Source organism: Anabrus simplex, chromosome 6, assembly GCF_040414725.1.
Source record: "Anabrus simplex isolate iqAnaSimp1 chromosome 6, ASM4041472v1, whole genome shotgun sequence".
Lineage (NCBI taxonomy): Eukaryota > Metazoa > Arthropoda > Insecta > Orthoptera > Tettigoniidae > Anabrus > Anabrus simplex.
The window spans coordinates 250,463,916-250,482,937 of record NC_090270.1 but is presented as its reverse complement, the minus strand read 5'-3'; the positions used below and the strand labels follow the sequence as shown (position 1 = coordinate 250,482,937).

General features: G+C 42.0%; 1 protein-coding gene across 1 annotated transcript in view; it reads left to right on the top strand.

Moving 5' to 3' along the window:
- Positions 1-4,811: 4,811 nt before the first annotated feature.
- LOC136875955 (transcription factor HES-1) overlaps positions 4,812-19,022 on the top strand; it is a 68,697-nt gene continuing 54,486 nt past the window's right edge. The window contains exon 1 of the mRNA XM_067149572.2: positions 4,812-5,056. Coding sequence (XP_067005673.2) covers positions 4,922-5,056 — 135 coding nt within the window. The 5' untranslated portion in view covers positions 4,812-4,921. The remainder of the gene's footprint in view (positions 5,057-19,022) is intronic.

Below are 19,022 nucleotides of genomic sequence, written 5' to 3'. Positions count from 1 at the left end.
TGTCCCGCCTCCGCTTTGTCCAGCACAAATCTCACATGGAGTGACCGGGATTTGAACCACGCAACCCAGCGGTGAGAGGCCAGCGCGCTGCCGCCTGAGCCACGGAGACTCGTAAAGGCCTGTTAACAGGTAATAAAATACCGGCAGCGCCGGGTAATATAGCTAGTTCTAAATAAGATTACAGTTAAACATGGTACGACATAGGTATCAGAGTCTACATTTAATGAAAAATACCCTATTCAAATGAGAAAATACTGTAATATACTGAATACCATACAGATTTTAAACTGCTGGCTTTCCACCCAGATGGTTTAAGATTATATCTTAGTAGATCTTAGGTGAAATGTTTTTCCTGAAAAGTCATGTGGTATCAGGGCAGCAAGGCGACAAAATCCCAGAATGAACCAGGATGGCTCCATTGATTTCATAAACTAGTAACTAGAATAAACTACTCAGTTGACCTCCGAGGGTGAGTGGACTCCAGCATGACGGAGTTTCCAACTTGAGAATGTGGGGTACGTATCGCAACGACTGCTCGTGCGAAGTTTTAACTATGCTGTGAATGCCATCTAGCTTTTGAAATTTCATGGCAGAGCCGCGAATCGAACTCGGGCCTCCGCGGATGGCAGCTAATCACACTAACCACTACATCGCAAAGGCGGACGGGTTGAGATTTTGGTTTCAAACACCACGTGTTGTCAGGAAGGGCATTCGGTCTTAAAGTCCCGGTCAAAATCAAAATGAGCCTGGGTTGTTCCAGTGACCTCAGAAAATAAATGGGATAATCTGAAGAAACTGTTAAGTTCGCATATATTTAAGATTTTTGTGTTTTAACCCCTAAATGCTCACTATTGCATATGTGCAAAGGAGAATTTACTTGCTACTTATGTCTGTTTTACAATTTTGCAAGTATGCATTTACCTCCATCTTGGAAACGCACTCGCTAGGGGTCACTAGTGTATTAAAAATGAACAATCTTTTATTTTATGATTTTTCTTGCTAATCAGCTGGAGTGAAGTGTAAACTTTAAACAGTTAAGGTAAAACAAATATGTTGTTTACCGGTACCTTAGGAAATTTGTGAGCAAGGACATCTCTGAGATTGAAGTGGGGCAGAAGCTACAGTAATCATACAGTTTTGCATATACCGGTATATATAACATTCAAAACTCTTCACATTTTGACTGAACCAAAAAAATAAGAATGATTAATTTTTACAAATATTTTTTTTAAAATTATGATAATAATATATTGTTTTTGGAATGAAAAACCACCATATTTAAAATAATAAATTGCGCATTTAAGCGTTAACTTTCTCTTTCACTTCGCTCTGAAATTATTGTATACTACCTTACTCTTCCTCCCCTATTAATACTGAAGGTAGTGATTTATAGTTATTTTTACCGGGCGAGTTGGCCGTGCGGTCAGGGGCGCGCGAATGTGAGCTTGCATCCGGGAGATAGTGGCTTCGAATCCCATTGTTGGCAGCCCTGAATATGATTTTCCGTGGTTTCCCATTTTCACACCAGGCCTTTATTAAGGCCACGGCCGCTTCCTTCCCACTCCTAGACCTTTCCTATCCCATCGTCACCATAAAACCTGTCTGTGTCGGTGCGACGTAAAAAAGTAATTTTTTTAACTGTTGAGTTCGATTTAGTGTCGCTAGCCATTAAGTTTAGGGACCGTACTTGCCGATACGACGTCTTACAGTTACCGTCCATCTCGCATATTGGAACTACAGTATGTAGTCATATTTTGTTCGTGACTTGCGAGATATGTGCTGCCACTGTCGTATTGTGAAAGTCATTACTGTTACATTTGCGAGAATAAGTAAAGCGTAATTTCTTTTTCTTATAGAATTTTAAATCTGTTTGGGTAATGCCAGGTAAGTAGAAATGTGGCTTGTTCGAATAATTAATTGAGTAATGTACAGTCGAAAGGGACCGACAATCAAGGCCGTTATAGCTTATAGTCACACAAACAGAATTTTTGTTGGTTTGTTTGTTTGTTTTATTTTTTTGCTTAAAATGTCATATCTGTAAGTTTTAGTCTCCACACTTACATGGTTCATTAACAGAATAAGTTAAAACTTCAAAAACGTAACTGAAATAAGTACAGTACTAGGGGGACCCGTGCGAGAAATCTCGCATGTTCATAAAGGATGTGGTGGAGTAGCCCCCTGGTGAACTAAGGAATACACAAATCAGTACAATACTAGACATTCTTATTTACCACTTAATGTAATCTTTGGTTTCTTAACGTTCATGGTATCCAGTTGAACGGAAGCAAATGCAAGTGCGTTATTATAGTGACGAATGTTCCGGAAGTAATTCTTGGTTTTGCTGTCATTCTTTTCTTAACTGATAATTACAGCATGTTATAATGATATAAATCTGGCGTTGCATCAGCCAAAATGTGAAGTGGATAGCAATGATGGCGCGTATTTTCCTACAGCAACAATCTTTGCAAATCGCACACTTCGTACAATTTTTAAACTCATTTTTTAACGAAATTATCGCTATTTATGAAATGAGAGTGCTATTCGTCACTGCTAATGTCTATTCTCTTTCTTTTGAATGCTCATTTGTTACGATCGGTTACTTGTGAGCGCCGCAAAAGGGATCTAGAATATACTACTGAAATAATATACGTATGTTGATTTGCAGTACAGTATTTGTGGAGTAGAACTACATGGAATTTCATTGGCTTCCACTTGAAGAATAGGTCCATTGATTGGCACATTATTTGTTATATTTTGCTTAAACCATCCAAGTAAAGATTCTTCAATATCTTTGTGCTCAGTAATGATCTGGCTCGCTTGACACTTTATGATTTTTCTTCGAACAGAGATTTTCTATTCGTCCTTCAAAATTGTAGAAATCGTTCAGTGTGATTCATCCAATTTCTTCGCGATGCTGACGTTTGCTTCCCCATTTTCTAATCACCATATTATGTGGGACTTTTCTTCAGTATAAAACACTTTCCTTTTCTTTTGAGTCATCTGCATAATGATGCCTCCCTTGACTATTTAATAGACTGACTTGAAATATACAATAATAAGCGTTACATTGTTGTCAGTGATCCCCAAATATGTAACAAACAAAAATCAACAATGGATGTTATAGCCGATATATCTCTTCGAATATGTAATCAAAATACGTCATTTAATAGATGCGATATATCGTAATAAGCGACTTTTTAAATACAGTGTTTATACAGGCTTTAGACGACCATTAGATTTCGCCGTTATATCCAATACGTCGTTAAAAGCGATGTCGCTATAAACGGTTTCGTCTGTTTTGGAATGAAGTGACCGAACGTAGCTTTTTTTTTTTTTTTGCTATTGGCTTTACGTCGCACCGACACAGATATGTCTTACGGCGACGATGGGACAGGAAAGGGCTTGGACTGGGAAGGAAACGGCCGTGGCCTTAATTAAGGTGCAACCCCAGCATTTTCCTGGTGTGAAAATGGGAAACCACGGAAAACCATCTTCAGGGCTGCTAGCAGTGGGGTTCGAACCTACTATCTCCCGAATAGCATTAAATTAATAAGGCCTTATTTTGCCCAATTCTTATGTCTTATCTCTCTCCTGTAACTGCTTATTGAAGAGAGAAGAAATACATTCACGCAAAAGAAACGAAAGACATTAAGTCATTTCTGGAACGTTTGAAAATCACGCTACAAAGATTAATTAAATAAATTGCATCGTTCAGGATGTATCGCTCCTTTTTATTCATTTTATTTTTATCTTTAGAATTTGCTTTACGTCGCACCGACTCAGATAGGTTTTATGGCGACGGTGGGATAAGAATGGGCTACGAGTGGGAAGGAAGTGGCCGTGGCCTTAATTAAGCATTTGCCTGGTATGAAAATGGGAAACCACGGAAAACCATCTTCAGGGCTGCCGACAGTGGAGCTCGAACTCTCTATCGCTCTTTTCAACAATATGGTTATAGTAATGAGTATATAATAATAAAGGCAAAAATATATAACAATAAATTGAGTGATGGTATATGGGAGTGTTTATTTCCTTAATTCCGCATCGAGTTGAAAACCGACTTAATTATGAATATTTTGATTTATTTCACCTGAACTTGTATAATTTACTTGGGTAAGGGAACCTCAATTATTGATGCTTACATTGAGGTTAGTTTTTTATGGTGACTTTAATATGTAACTAATCAGGTTGGCAGCAGGGATGAGCTATTCAAAGAAAGAGTATAGGTCGGCGATATTTGTTTTTTAGTGTATAGCCTTACGCGCCTTGTATTCTACGAATACACTACGTGCAAATAGCCTAAACAATTTCCACAACTCGTCAAGTAGGGGTTAATCCTGACATGTTATCTTCCTATTCCAGTTGTAATTATATCTATATGACTGAATGCGGAATTTCTGGACGGAAATGAAAGCAATGTTTACGGAAGTGTTTGATCTGTCATTTACGCCTGGCAAGTGTATCGGCAGATTGCTGTTACCTGTAGCAGACCTGTTGGCACGTGCCGCTCTCAGTTGGACACCCCTGTTGCATGCGAAGCCCGGCTGTGGCGCTCGCCAGACGACAGCTCGCCCACCCCCACCCCCGCCCCCGCGCCACGGCTCTAGGTGGGCAGAGAGGCCACCGCCAGCAAAAGCGAGAGAGAAGGAGACAAAGAGAGAGAGAGAGAGAGAGAGAGTTTGCGGCTTGCTGATGGCACGCGACCACCAGCGAGCCTGGGTGCCGCCCTGCTATTGGTAGACGTGCTGGTCACGTGACAGTCTGGCTGGCTTCAGCACAGCGGCAAGTGGAGAGATTTAGAACGAGGTTGAGTCACGAGCAAGAAGGTCGACTAGCCACAGCCTGCTGAACTCTCGCGCGTAACGTTAGCATGTCGTTCCGTGTTTGTTGACAAGTGACTGTTATGATGTGAAGTGTCTTGATGAACGCTATGACGGCCAGATTGGTAAGCAACAGCAGCAAGGCCTCCTGCGACAACTCTCACAAGAAACAGAGCAAAACCGTCGCTCTTACCGCCTCATCCCCTGGAACGCCGCGACCAAGCGACGGCCGTCGGGTAAGTCAGGATGATGACACGCTTATTAACATTTCAGAAAAATATTCCAGCTTTTCGCAAGTAATTTATATTGTTTTAAAGCTGGATCATCAGAGACCGAAGGATTGCGCCCAATTAGAGGGGATTCAAACTGCCCCCCGCGGAGTTCGAACTGCCTTGAGGAGCGAGTACTCTTCGTATAATAGTGTGTCGCACACTTTATAGTCCCATTTGACAGAGCTATCTCACCGTTGACCTGAGAACGCTGTTGGCGAAAAACTCAAAACTCAAACATTTTTCTCTGCTCCTACTAACAGATGACTTTTTGATATAGAGCGACTTTTAATTCGGGATAAAAATGTCAATTACAGTAGCGTAGTCAGCCGTTGTCCTTCTGTTCCGAAGAAAAGAGGTTCGATTCTGGCTGTAATCGCTGGCATTTGCGAGAGTAAAATGCGACTACACTGTAACACTCCCTGTTAGAACGTTAAAGAACTTCTATGGAGCAAAATTCCACACCCGAAAATTACTTTAAAAACTATAGCAATTGAAGGGAGATAAATAAGTTATTATTATTATTATTATTATTATTATTATTATTATTATTATTATTATTATTATTATTATTATTATTATTATTATCATTATTATTATTATTATTATTATTATTATTATTATTATTATCTATCAGTACGGTAGCTTCAAATCATAAAATACATAACATTCTGTACCATGTCCTCAAAAATATGGGGCGACAGAACTCGTAATGCGGTAGAAAGGGGTAACTAAAATTATCTCTCCTGTCATAAATGCAGACGAGAACCAAACTACGTAAGGCAGAACATCAGCATAATTATTGAAGGGCTTGGTGCTATGATGACAATACGTTTGATTTTGATTTTATTTTATGATATTTTGCAAAAATAATTAATTATGTCCGGCATAGCGTTATGTGGATATGACTGTTATTTAGCTTCCTTCCTTATAATTGTTCTTTCAGCACTTACGTTAATAAATTACTAACCTTGACCATATTCGTGGTACTTTCAGGTATTCAAAGAGCCATCATAACAGACCCATTCTTTAGTTGACCGAGTGAATTGGCCGTGCGGCTAGGGTCGCGTAACTGAGAGTTTGCATTCGAGAGATGGTGCGTTCGAATCCCACTGTCGGCAGCCCTGAAGATGGTTTTCTGTGGTTTCCCATTTTCACATCTGGTAAATGCTGGAGCTGTACCTCACAGCCGCTACCATCCCAATCTTGGCCGCTTTCCCGTACTTGCGTCGAAAACCTTCAGTGTGTTATGCGACATTACACTACTAGCAAAAAAGGAAAAAAAGTAGTTGATAAGCTCCAATCGTGCAGTGTTCAAATTTCAGTCGGGTATACTGCTTCCGGGAGAAAGAAGAATAAGAAGATGAAGAAGAATAAGAAGATGAAGAAGAATAAGAAGAAGAAGAAGAAGACGACGACTTGCCGGGCTTAGTGCCTCAGACGGTTGAGGTGCTGGCCTTCTGACTCCAACGTGGTAGGTTCGATCCTGGCCCAGTCCGGTGGTATTTTAAGGCGCTCAAATACGTCAGCTTCGTGTCGGTAGATTTACTGGAACGTAAAAGAACTCCTGCGGAACTAAATTCCGGCCCTTCGGTGTCTCCGCAAACCGTAAAAGTAGTTAGTGGGACGTAAAGCAGAATAGCATTATTATTATTATTATTATTATTATTATTATTATTATTATTATTATTATTTCTTAATCCGTTTACCCTCCAGGGTTGGTCTTTCCCTCGGACTCAGCGAGTGATCCCACCTCTACAGCCTCAAACGCAGTATCCTGGAGCGTGAGACTTTGGGTCGGGCGATACAAATGGGGAGGAGGCCCAGTACCTCACCCAGGTGGCCTCGCCTATTATGCTCAACAGGGGCCTTGTGGGAGGATGGGAAGATTCGAAGGGATGGACAAGGAAGAGGGAAAGAAGCTGCCGTGGCGTTAAGTGGGTACCATTCCGGCGTTTGCCTGGAGGAGAAGTGGGAAACCACTTTGAGGATGGCTGAGGGGTAGAATCGATTCCGCCCTGTCCCCCCCTCTCTCTCTCTCTACTCAGTTGACCTCTGAGGCTGAGTGGACCCCGTTCCAGCCCTCGTACCACTTTTCAATTTCTCTGGCAGAGCCGGGAATCGAACCCGGACCTCCGATCCGAGGGTGGCAGCTAACCACACTAACTACTACACCACAGAGGCGGACTAAGTAATAATAATAATAATAATAATAATAATAATAATAATAATAATAATAATAATAATAATAATAATAATAATAATAATAATAATAATTCAGTTATTTCCTTTCACCAACGCCAGCCCCACATCCTAGCACTTCTATCTATCTTAGTGAACGAACTCTTGTTCGCTACTCACTTCGATAGTAGCCTATTCACTCTTCGAAGGTTCAACATCTACAATTTTTCCTATTACTAAACAAAGGAATAATTATCTCGTATTTCCCATGAAACACCGTAACGAACAAGGATGTTAACCGATTTTAAGATTCTATTTAAACCGCCCCAGTCATAGTAATGAAGTAGCCAGCGTGAAAATCGAATAAATAAAGCAAGCTTGTGGTTTTATATCATCGGAAATCTTACGTGAAATCTTTTAGTTTCAAAAACCCTCGTACATTGGCTGGAATTCGAGCCATATCCACCTTGGTGAGAGTTAACGCACTCGCTTCTCCCCCCGCCCTCTTCTCCTTCACCCTGGAACTCGATTTCATTAATGTTTTGCAGCTGCAAACTCTGAGGGAGAGCGAGACAATCAGAATATTTTCATCGAGGCGGCCGTAGTATGAATTCTGGTCAATAAATGTGGAAGTATGAAAATAGAATATCATCTCCGTGTAGGTTTGAATTCGACGTACAACTCTAGGCCCGCTGAGTTACAATCAGTCACCATAAACTGCAGGCTTGCCTTTCCTTAACCTTCTATATACTCTTATGAAAATCCACAGCCTGTTCCCAGTCATTTGACCGGGTCAGGAATGGAATGAATGAAGCCCCCATCTACCGGCGAGGATAGAAATTGTGCCGGCTGCCGGAGCCTGTCGCACTCCTCTGGGGCAATGATTAATTACTGACAGATGAAATGAAATTATATTGAAGAGTGTTGCTGGAATGAAAGTTGAGAGGGAAAACATGAGTACGCGGAGAAAAACCTATAGACTGTTAACCGATCCCGAAATGTGGCATATTGCCCGTGTAGGGCGAGTTATTTCGATTCTGTGTAGCCTATAAGTGACAACGATTCAATCTGTTTTGCTCGATAGGTGCGTAGTTGGTTTTGCGCCCACTTTAAGGTTGCAGCAGCGAAACTTGGCCCTAGAAACTGACGTTTGAAGTGCTTAAATGCTTTTATAATATAGCAGTTTGTCTCCACAAGTTTTTTGACGAAGGACTGCGTCAAAATGCCTTACTTAACTTCGGATGCAGAGTAAGAGCGTTTTCGTTGTAGTACTAAAGTTGTCTCTACGGTGTCCGACACCTTGGCTGAATGGTCACGTTGAGGTCTTCGGTTCAGAGGCTTTCGGGTTCGATTCCCTGCCGGGTAGGGGTTTTTAATCGCGCCTCATCAGTTCTTCTGGATCGGGGACTGGGTGTTTCTATTTGTCCAAACACTTTCCTCTTCAGATTCAGATAACACACCACACTATCAACCACCACAGAAACGCGAAATAGTGATTACATCCGTCCACATAGGATTGGCGTCAGGAAGGGCATCCGTCCGTAAAACAAGGCTAAATCCACATACGTGTGACACAGTTCGCACCCGCGACCCCATAAGTATGGGGAAAATTGGTAGAATAAAAATAATGTATCTCTACGATGAAGACATCCAGATTCTTTGACGAGTCTTTAATACCTTTCCACGAGTCTGAGGCGGTTCTTTCTCTGTGTTTCAAGCCTGTCTTCGCGTTCATAACCGCGTGTAGGCCGAGTTATTTCGATTCTGTGTAGCCTGTAAGTGACAACCATTCAATCTGTTTCGCTCGATACGCTGCCTAGTTGATTTTGCGCCCACTTTAAGGTTGGGGCAGCGAAACTTGGCCCTGGAAATTGGCATTTGTAGTGCTTAAATGCGAGAGATTTACTTGCACATTAACAATGTATTTTAATTAAAGAATTCCAGCACCACGGCTTCTTATAATCTGTAGTAGTTAAACAGACGCTAAACATATTATTATTGTTATTATTATTATTATTATTATTATTATTATTATTATTATTATTATTATTATTATTATTGTCACCTATGGGCCTGGTTTTACACAACCTACCTGATTTTCGATCCTCTCTCTCTCACGTCTTTGCGCTCCTGCCGAAGATCCTTAAGCCATAAATGAAATAGTAGACTAATTTTCTTTCAATTTGCTTTACGTCGCGCCGACGCAGATAGGCCTTATGGCGGCGAAGGAAAGGGTTAGGAGTGGGAAGGAAGCGGCACGGTCTTAATTAAGGTACAGATCCAACATTTGTCTGGTGTAAAAATGGGGAAACTATGGAAAACCATCTTCAGGGATGGCGACAGTGGCGTTCGAACCCACTATCTCCCGAATGCAAGGTCACAGCTGCGCGCCCCTAGCCGTACAACCAACTCACTCGGTATTTCTTTAACGTCCCATTAACCACCGTACTTTAACGGTTTCTCCAGACGTTTAAGTGTCGGAACTTTATCCCGCATGAGTAATTCCAACGCGTCAGTAAATATACGGACACGAGTCTGGCGTATTTGACCATATTCAAATACCACTGAACTGGGTCCGGGATCGAACCCGCCAACTTGGTCTCAGAAGGCAACCTCTCTATTGCCTGCACCATTCAGCTGAGCCCAGCCCTTAACCCATTGGCTTCTCTTTCCTTGCTCTTCCGGCGATATATTTCGTAGCTTCGCGAGTTGTTTGTCAGTTGCATCCCTCATTCATGTCATTTTCTTCCTGTATCCCCTCCTCTTTGACATTCAATTTTTCAGATCCTTGTGCTCCTCCCTTAACTACAGACTGAGTTTTCCATTTTTGCTTTCAAAAAGAGCACCTCCTGGGCCAAATTCTTCGGGTCATCTCCTACCATGTCCATTAAAGTCTAGTCTCTTTTTACTAATAGTTGTTATATTGTCGACCGTTGCTTGAAACTTCCGATTTGGTCTCAGTACAAGGTGAGTTACTGCATAATGACTTCTTTTGACCCATTTAAGAAAATAAGTAAATCACCCTTTATCAATCACTTCCGACTTTTCAGATTCTTCATCGCAAAAGAACACTGCATTCCGACCACCGTACAGTCATACTGACATTATTATTATTATTATTATTATTATTATTATTATTATTATTATTATTATTATTATTATTATTTCTGAATCCGTTTACCGCGTCAAGGCAGTGTTCTAGAGCGTAAGACTTTGAGTCAGGGGGATACAACTGGAGGAGAGGACTAGAACCTCACTCCAGGCGATCTCACCTACTATGCTGAACAGGGACCTTGTGGGGAGATGGGAAGATCGAACTGGATAGATTAGGAAGAGGGAAGGAAGTTGCTCTGGCCTTAAGTTAGGTACCATCCCGGCATTTGCCTGGAGGAGAAGTGGAAAACCACGGAAAACTACTTCGAGGACGGCTGAGGAGGGAATTGAACCCCCCTCTAGTCAGTTTACTTCCCGAGGCTGAGTGGACCCAGTTTCAGCACTTGTACAACTTTGCAAATTTCGATCCAGAGCCGTGAATCGAACCCGAGTCTCCGGGTGTGGCAGCTAATCACACTACGCACTACACCGCAGAGGCGGACATGAGGCAGATATGAAGACGGTCTTCTTCTTCTTCTTCTTCTTCTTCTTCTTCTTCTTCTTCTTCTTATTATTATTATTATTATTATTATTATTATTATTATTCCCCTCGAACGTTCTCTGATTGTTTTACGTCCCACTAAATAGTTTTACGGTTTTCGGAGACGCCGAGGTGCTGGAATTTAGTCCCGCAGGATTCTTTTACGTGCCAGTAAATCTACCAACACGAGGCTGACGTATTTGAGCACCCTGAAATACCACCGGCCTGAACCAGGACTGAAGTTGCCAACTTAGAAGGCCAGCGTCTCAACCGTCTTAGCCACTCAACGCCACCCGAGTCCGGCTCCATGGCTAAATGGTTAGCGTGTTGGCCTTTGGCCATAGGGGTCCCGGGTTCGATTCCCGGCAGGGTCGGGAATTTTAAGCACCATTGTTTAATTTCGCTGGCACGGGGGCTGGGTGTAAATGTCGTCTTCATTATCATTTCATCCTCATTACGACGCGTAGGTCGCCTACGCACGTCAAATCAAAAGACCTGCATCTGGCGAGCCGAACTTGTCCTCGGACACTCCCGGCACTAAAAGCCATACGCCATTTCATTTTCATCGCGACTCGAACGTTCGATCACTGTGAAGAACTCTCTCATGTCTTCAGCCATTCTGAATTACTTGCTTCGTAGAATTCCTGCCTATGTTCTAATGTTGTCAGCCACGAAATTCGTTTCCAACTCACGCCATTTCTGCCTTCCTCAAGGAGAATAACCAGCCATGTGGAGTACGGGTAGACGGAACAAGTTGGCCGTACGCTTAGGGGCGCATAGCTATGAGCTTGCATTCAGGCGATAGTGGGTTCGAACCCAACGATCGGCAGTACTAAAGATGGTTTTCCGTGGTTTCTCATTTTCACACCCAGCAAATGCTAGGGCTGTTACTTGATTAAAGCTATAGCCGCTTCCTCCTCACTCCTTGCCCTTTCGTATCCAATCGTTGCCATAAGACCTATCTGTAAAACAAGTTCCCAGTCATGAATCAACATTCATCTCCATTTAGGGCAGCCGCCCAGACGGCACATTCCTTTCTGTGTTTTCCAAGCCTTTTCTTAAATGCTTGCAAAGAACTTGATAATTTATTCACCGAGCTCGATAGCTGCAGTCGCTTAAGTGCGGCCAGTATCCGGTATTCGGGAGATAGTAGGTTCGAACCCCACTGTCGGCAGCCCTGAAAATGGTTTTCCGTGGTTTCCCATTTTCACACCAGGCAAATGCTGGGGCTGTACCTTAATTAAGGCCACGGCCGCTTCCTTCCAACTCCTAGCCCTTTCCTGTCCCATCGTCGCCATAAGACCTATCTGTGTCGGTGCGACGTAAAGCAACTAGCAGAGAGAGAGATAATTTATTGAGCATCTCCCTTGGTAAATTATCTCAATCCCTAACTCTCCTACCTATAAACGAATATTTGCCCCAATTTGTTCTCTTGAATTCCAACTTTATCTTCAATTGTGATCTTTCCTACTTTTAAAGACGCCACTCAAACGTATTCCTCTACTAATGTCATTTTTCGTATCTCTCCACTGACAGTTCGGAACATACCACTTACTCGAGCAACTCGTCTCCTTTCTCCCAAGTCATCCCAGCCCAAATTTTGCACATTTTCGTAACGCTACTCTTTTGTCGGAAATCACCCAGAACAAATTCTCTAACTGTCGTCTTAGCCGAGACTTATATGCCCTCTCCTTTACATCCTTACTATAACCCCTAAATAACCTCACAATCATGTGCAAGACATGTACCCTTTATTTACTATCCCATCTACGTGATTACCCCAATGAAGATCTTTCCTTATATTACCACCTAAGTACGTACAGTGACCCTCATAAATAACTTTCACCTCGTCAACGCAGTAATTAAAACTAAGAGGACTTGTCCTATTGGTAACACAATCTGACTTTTATCCCCGTTTATTTTCATATCATTACCTGCACTCCATCTCACAACATGGTCGAGGTCTTTTTGCAGTTGCTCAGAATCTTGTAACTTATTTATTACTCTATACAGAATAGTAAGAAAGGTACGTGTGTAGTGGCTGTCTATTTATTGGAGGCACTTGAGTTCGACACCCGACCAATCCTACGATTTTAATTCTGGACTGACGGCTGAAAAGTGAGATTCACTGAGGGTTTTGAGACCGACTGAGGAGCTGTCTGAGTGGGTCCGGTCGCGAAAGCCAAGCACTACGGCTGAAGGTGTCGTTGCGCTGACCAGGTGACTCTCTAATATTTGCAGGGCACGTCGATGGACTGTGTTCGTTTCGACAGGCCAAGGTATTCAGCGATCTGTTGGGTACGGCTTGGTGTGTTTCCTTGTCAAGGCGATTAGATGATCCCATTGTTTAAGTCTTGCTTTGTGTCACTAACATAAGATGAAACATGTAGCAATGTGTTGACATAACTGTTGTTGTTCTTACAGAAGAGGTACTCGTACGAAACGTCAAACAGTTGTTGAAAGTAGATCGAGCGATACCGCATCGTTAATTGTGCGAAACGTCTACAAAATCTCTGGTATGTAGTTTTATAACCTAACTCGCAACCCAACCGTTAAATCTGTTTCCTGTTGGTCGGACATGCGACCACACATATAAATGTTATAGTAGAAAGTCTGCGGAGAATATTGTTCTATCCAGGGATAGAAAACCTGTACCGACTATCGTGTTGTATATTACCTTTAACTGTCTAGTATGCCATATGTTTTTTTCCCTTTAAAATCATCATGAAACCCCTCACATGACTTCAATTAGGTATTAGGCTGCATCAGGTTTCTACCGAGCTCGATAGCTGCAGTCGCTTAAGTGCGGCCAGTATCCAGTATTCGGGAGATAGTGGGTCCTAACCCCACTGTCGGCAGCCCTGAAGATGGTTTTCCGTGTTTTTCCATTTTCATATTATGCAAATGCTGGGGCTGTACCTTAATTAAGGCCACGGCCGCTTCCTTCCCAGTCCTAGCCCTTTCCTCTCCCATCGTCGCCATAAGACCTATCTGTGTCGGTGCGACTTAAAGCCAATAGCATCAGGGTTCTCTGGCCCCCACCCCCACCGACGTTTTTATCTCAAAGCTTCCTTCCCACTAAAACTACCCGGGGGGGGGGGCAAAAAATGTAGAACACATATAGCCTCTTGCCGAAATTATTGTTTTATACTGTGTATATGCCAACGGCCGTAGCCGTGTTGAAACACCGGATCCCGTGAGATCTCCGAAGTTAAGCAACATTGGGCGTGGTCAGGAGTTGGATGGGTTGTCACGCGCTGTTGGTGGGGGGTAAGGGAATGGAGGAGCGGAAAGGAACTGGCCACCCTACCGCACGTAAACTCCGGCTCAGGAACACATCTGCGGAGGTTCGGACCTGCCTTCGGGCAGAATAACCCTTACCTACTGTGTATATTTTCATTAAAACATCAGTAATAAAATGGAGACCTAGTCAGAGGTGCCTACAGCTTGAATTGTATAGTGACCAACGGAAAAAATATATAATTGCCTGCAAGGAATAACTTGTTATAACAAGAAAATTCAAACAAAAAGATTTAAAATGTACATTTTCGGGGGCAGAGGGTAATTTACTTACAGGGGAATTATATATCCCCATCCTCCGCCAGATATTCCCTGAAATAAACACTAGTAGTTACGGCTTATTATCCTTCTCCCGCCCCCCGTGAACCATTTCTTTCTGATTTCGTAACCTGGACTGCATAACATATAAATCCATTCGACTGAATGTTCAGCGTACTGGCCTTCGGTTCAGAGGGTCCCGGGTTCGATTCCCTGCCGGGTCGCAGGATTTTAACCTACATTGGTTAATTCTAGTAGCTCAGGGGCTGGATGTTTGTGCTGTCCCCAACATCACTCCAACTCGCACACCACACATAACACTATCCTCCACCACAATCACACGCAGTTACCTACACATGGCAGATCCCACCCACCCTCATCGGAGGGCCTGCCTGACAAGGGCTGCACTCGGCTAGAAATAGCCACACGAAGTTATAATTATTTATATTCTACTACATGTTTCATGATTTTTTGTGAACATCACTGAATATAAGAGCCTCTGTGGCTCAGGCGGCAGCGCGCCGGCCTCTCACCACTGGGTTCCGTGGTTCAAATCCCGGTCACGCCATGCGAGATTTGTGCTTGACAAAGCGGAGGCGGGACAGGTTTTTCTCTGGGTACTCCGTTTTTCCCTGTCACATTTCATTCCAGCAACACTCTCCAATATCATTTCATTTAATCTGTCATTTATTAATCATTGACCCAGAGGAGTGCGACAGGCTTCGCTAGCCGGCACATTTCCTATACTTGCCGCTAGATGGGGCTTCATTCATTCCATTCCTGACCCGGTCAAATGACTGGAAACAGGCTGTGGATTTTCATTTTCATTTCACTGAATATTGTATTTTTAAAACAGGTAAATTTTAGGAACAAGGTATATTTTGGCGTTCTGTCTGTTAGGTCATCAGCCCAGAGGCTGGTTGGATCCTCAAATAGCACCACCAAAGGCTATGCAGTTATAGGAAAACCACAAAAACCAATGGTAGTACCTAAATGAGGCGTACTAGGCAAGACGAGGAGTGAGGTAGTTTGCCATTGCTTTCCTCACTGGGCCAGGCAGTGCTATTGTAGCACGACTGACCCTATGAGCAACACCTTTCATGACACTCGGACACACTGGTTGTGCTCTGAATGTCATTACTCAGCACGACCCACACCCCAGCAGCGTCCATATTGTCACAGCAATTGATGAGACTAGTGGAAGCTACACTTTGCTCTGGCCTGTCTCAAGAGATGGATACAAAAGTACTGCATCCATCAAGAAATGACAGCAGGCAGATTTTGGTTAACCTAATAAAATATGCAAAAAAATATTGGTAATACTTATTTATTGAAGCGTAATATTTCCATTAAAAATGCTATGTTGTTAGATTTTCGACCTATTTCTTACATGTTTAAAGCATTGGCATATGTTGCATGTTGTCCGACGTACCATTGAAGTCCTGTTCGCGTCTCATAGGTTCGCCATCCTTGGTCTACACGAATTTCTACAGATGCCATAAATAACGATGGAGTTTATTTCACCAGCGATATTTTTTTCACGTTTTTTATTGCATATCCATATTCCTTATAAACCGTGATCTATTACGTCCCAATTGTAAATAACTCTGCTTGTATAGTTTGGGTCATCAGTCCAACGACTTGTTTGATGCAGCACTCCATGTCACCCTATCGTGTGCTAACACCATCTACTCTAGTATTTGTCATACTCATACCTTCTTATACCCCTACCGTTCTTACCACCTAAACTTCCCTAAAAAAAAACCTAACTGAACAAGTGTTGGGTGTCTTAGGCTGTGTGTCGCCTATCATTCTATTCCTTCTTCTGGTCAAATTTAACCAAATCGTTGCCTTCTCTCCAATTCGATTCAGTACCACTTCATTCGTGAATCGGTCTACCCGTCTAACCTTCAGCATTCTTACGTAACACCACATTTCAAAACTTTCTATTCTTCTTCCTTCTGAGCTCGTTATCGGCCATGTTTCACCTACAGAAAAATATTTTCAAAAATATATTTCTAATTCCCATATCAATGTTTGAAGTGAGCACATTTATTTTCTTAAGAAAGGCTTTCTTTTCCGTGGTTTCCCATTTTCACACCAGGCAAATGCTGGGGCTGTACCTGAATTAAGGCCACGGCCGCTTCCTTCCAACTCCTAGGCCTTTCCTATCCCATCGTCGCCATAAGACCTATCTGTGTCGGTGCTACGTAAACCCCTAGCAAAAAAAAAAAAGGGCTTTCTTCGCTTGAGCTTGTCTCTATTTTATGTCCTCCTTACTTCTGCCACCGTTAGCTGTTCTGTTACCCAGGTAACAATATTCATCTACTTCCTTTAAGAATTCATTTCCTAAACTAATATTTCCTGCATGCTCTGACTTCGTTCGACTGCGCCTCATTACTTTTGTTTTGAATTTATTCATTTTTATCTTGTACTCTTCCTCCAAGGCTGTGCCCTTAACATTCATGAGTTTCTCCAGATCTTCTGCAAATAAATTTACAATATCATAGGCAAATCACATAGTTTTGATTTCCTGTGCTTTACCGTCCTTTACCACCTGTTCTATTAAACAATGAAAAGGAGAGGGGGCGAACTGCAGCCTTACACCACTCCTTTATGGTTTGTTGCTTTTTTCATACCCCTCGATTCTTATCACTCCTGATTGATCTTTGTGCAGATTGTAAATCATCCTCCATTCTCAGTACCTGATCCCGATCAAACAGTTCGGTCCAATCATTATCCAATGCTTTTTCTAAAATAATAATAATAATAATAATAATAATAATAATAATAATAATAATAATAATAATAATAATAATAATAATTACCGAGCACTATTGCTGCAGTCGTTTAAGTGCGGCCAGTGTCCAGTATTCGGGAGATAGTAGGTTCGAACCCCACTGTCGGCAGCCCTGAAGATGGTTTTCCGTGGTTTCCCATTTTCACACCAGGCAAATGCTGGGGCTGTACCTTAATTAAGGCCACGCTTCCTTCCCACTCCTAGCCCTTTCCTGTCCCATCGTCGCTGTAAGACCTATCTGTGTCGGTGCGACGTAAAGCAACTAGCAAAAAAAAAATATTTATTTATTGATTTATTAATAACATCTCAAAAGCATTTGCAAATGTGTGGCAGGATATTATACATTATATTTGCAATTATTTACATCTGCAAAGCACTTAATATGCTTATCTATCGGTGAAGTTTTTTCAGATTTGTATACATTGTTGCAGTCCTAACTGTTAATACCATTAATAAGGTTTGTACATTTACACTGGATTAATTACCATGGTAATTTCATCCTCTGGTGTGGGTTTTTGTCAATCCCTAAAAATAGATATGTCTGTGATACATTTTTCAATCATGAGCAAATATGTAAACTGTAATTTTATATTCTATGATCCGTAGTTTCACATATTTCTTTATTTATTGTTTTGCCCTCAAGTGTGTCATTTCTGAAGGCAATTTGTTCTAAAATTTAGTAACTACAACTTGCAGTGTTCTGGATCCCTATGTGTTGTAGTAGGCCTACCTGATGATCTGAAAATAACTTAGGCTTATATGCCTCGGTCTTGTTCCATGTGTACGTTCATTTACAATTGTATATTGTGGCTTCCAGTAATTTTCTTTAATAATAATAATAATAATAATAATATAATAATAATAATAATACTGTAATAATAATAATAATAATAATAATAATAACAAGAAAAGGAAACGTGGCCGAAGCCTCTTCGATTATTTTGTATCGGTGATTATTTTCCTCTTCTTTCAACGTCACCTGGTCTGTTTGTATATAGTCAGTGGAGCAGTCTGTCTAATTTGGGACTTGGCCAGAGCTTAACATCAGACCGGATGCCCTTCCTGCAAGCATGCGCTGGTCCTATTGAAAATCCTGCTGGAAATATCCAGTATCCTGCCACGACTTACTATAGCTGATTTACGAGGGACTAGTCCACTGCACCAGCAGCAACTAATAATACTCGCGTTAAATGTCTTGGGTAATGTGTGATTACCCAATGCTGTGAGCGTAGAATGTAGCGTGTGTGTGTTTAGTCCGATACGAACCTTCTCCGGCTTATCCAACACAGCCCTCACAGGGAATTTCAGAATTTTGGATTGAAATCTTGATTGACATCTCTTTCTTTTTCTTTGCGTCGCACCGACACAAATAGGTTTTATGGCGACGATGGGACAGGAAAGGCCTAGGAGTGGGAAGAAAGCGGCCGTGGTGATAATTAAGGTACAGTCCCAGTATTTTCCCAGTGTTCACACATGGGAAACCACGGAAAACCATCTTCAGGTCTGCCAATAGTGGGGCTCGAATCCACTATTTCCCAGATGCAAACTCACAGCTGCGCGCCTCAAACCACACGGTCAATTCGCCCGGTGATTGACATCTAACACCGCGTTTGAAGTGTCTTCAGTATAGTCTATAGAAGAACCTCGTTAATTCATAAGGTTTTTAATTTAATTTTGAGGCGTCCTTTTTAAAAAGGTGCATGTTATCTACGTCAAATTTCGAACACAGGATTTCCAAATACTGTATATGTCTCTTCACG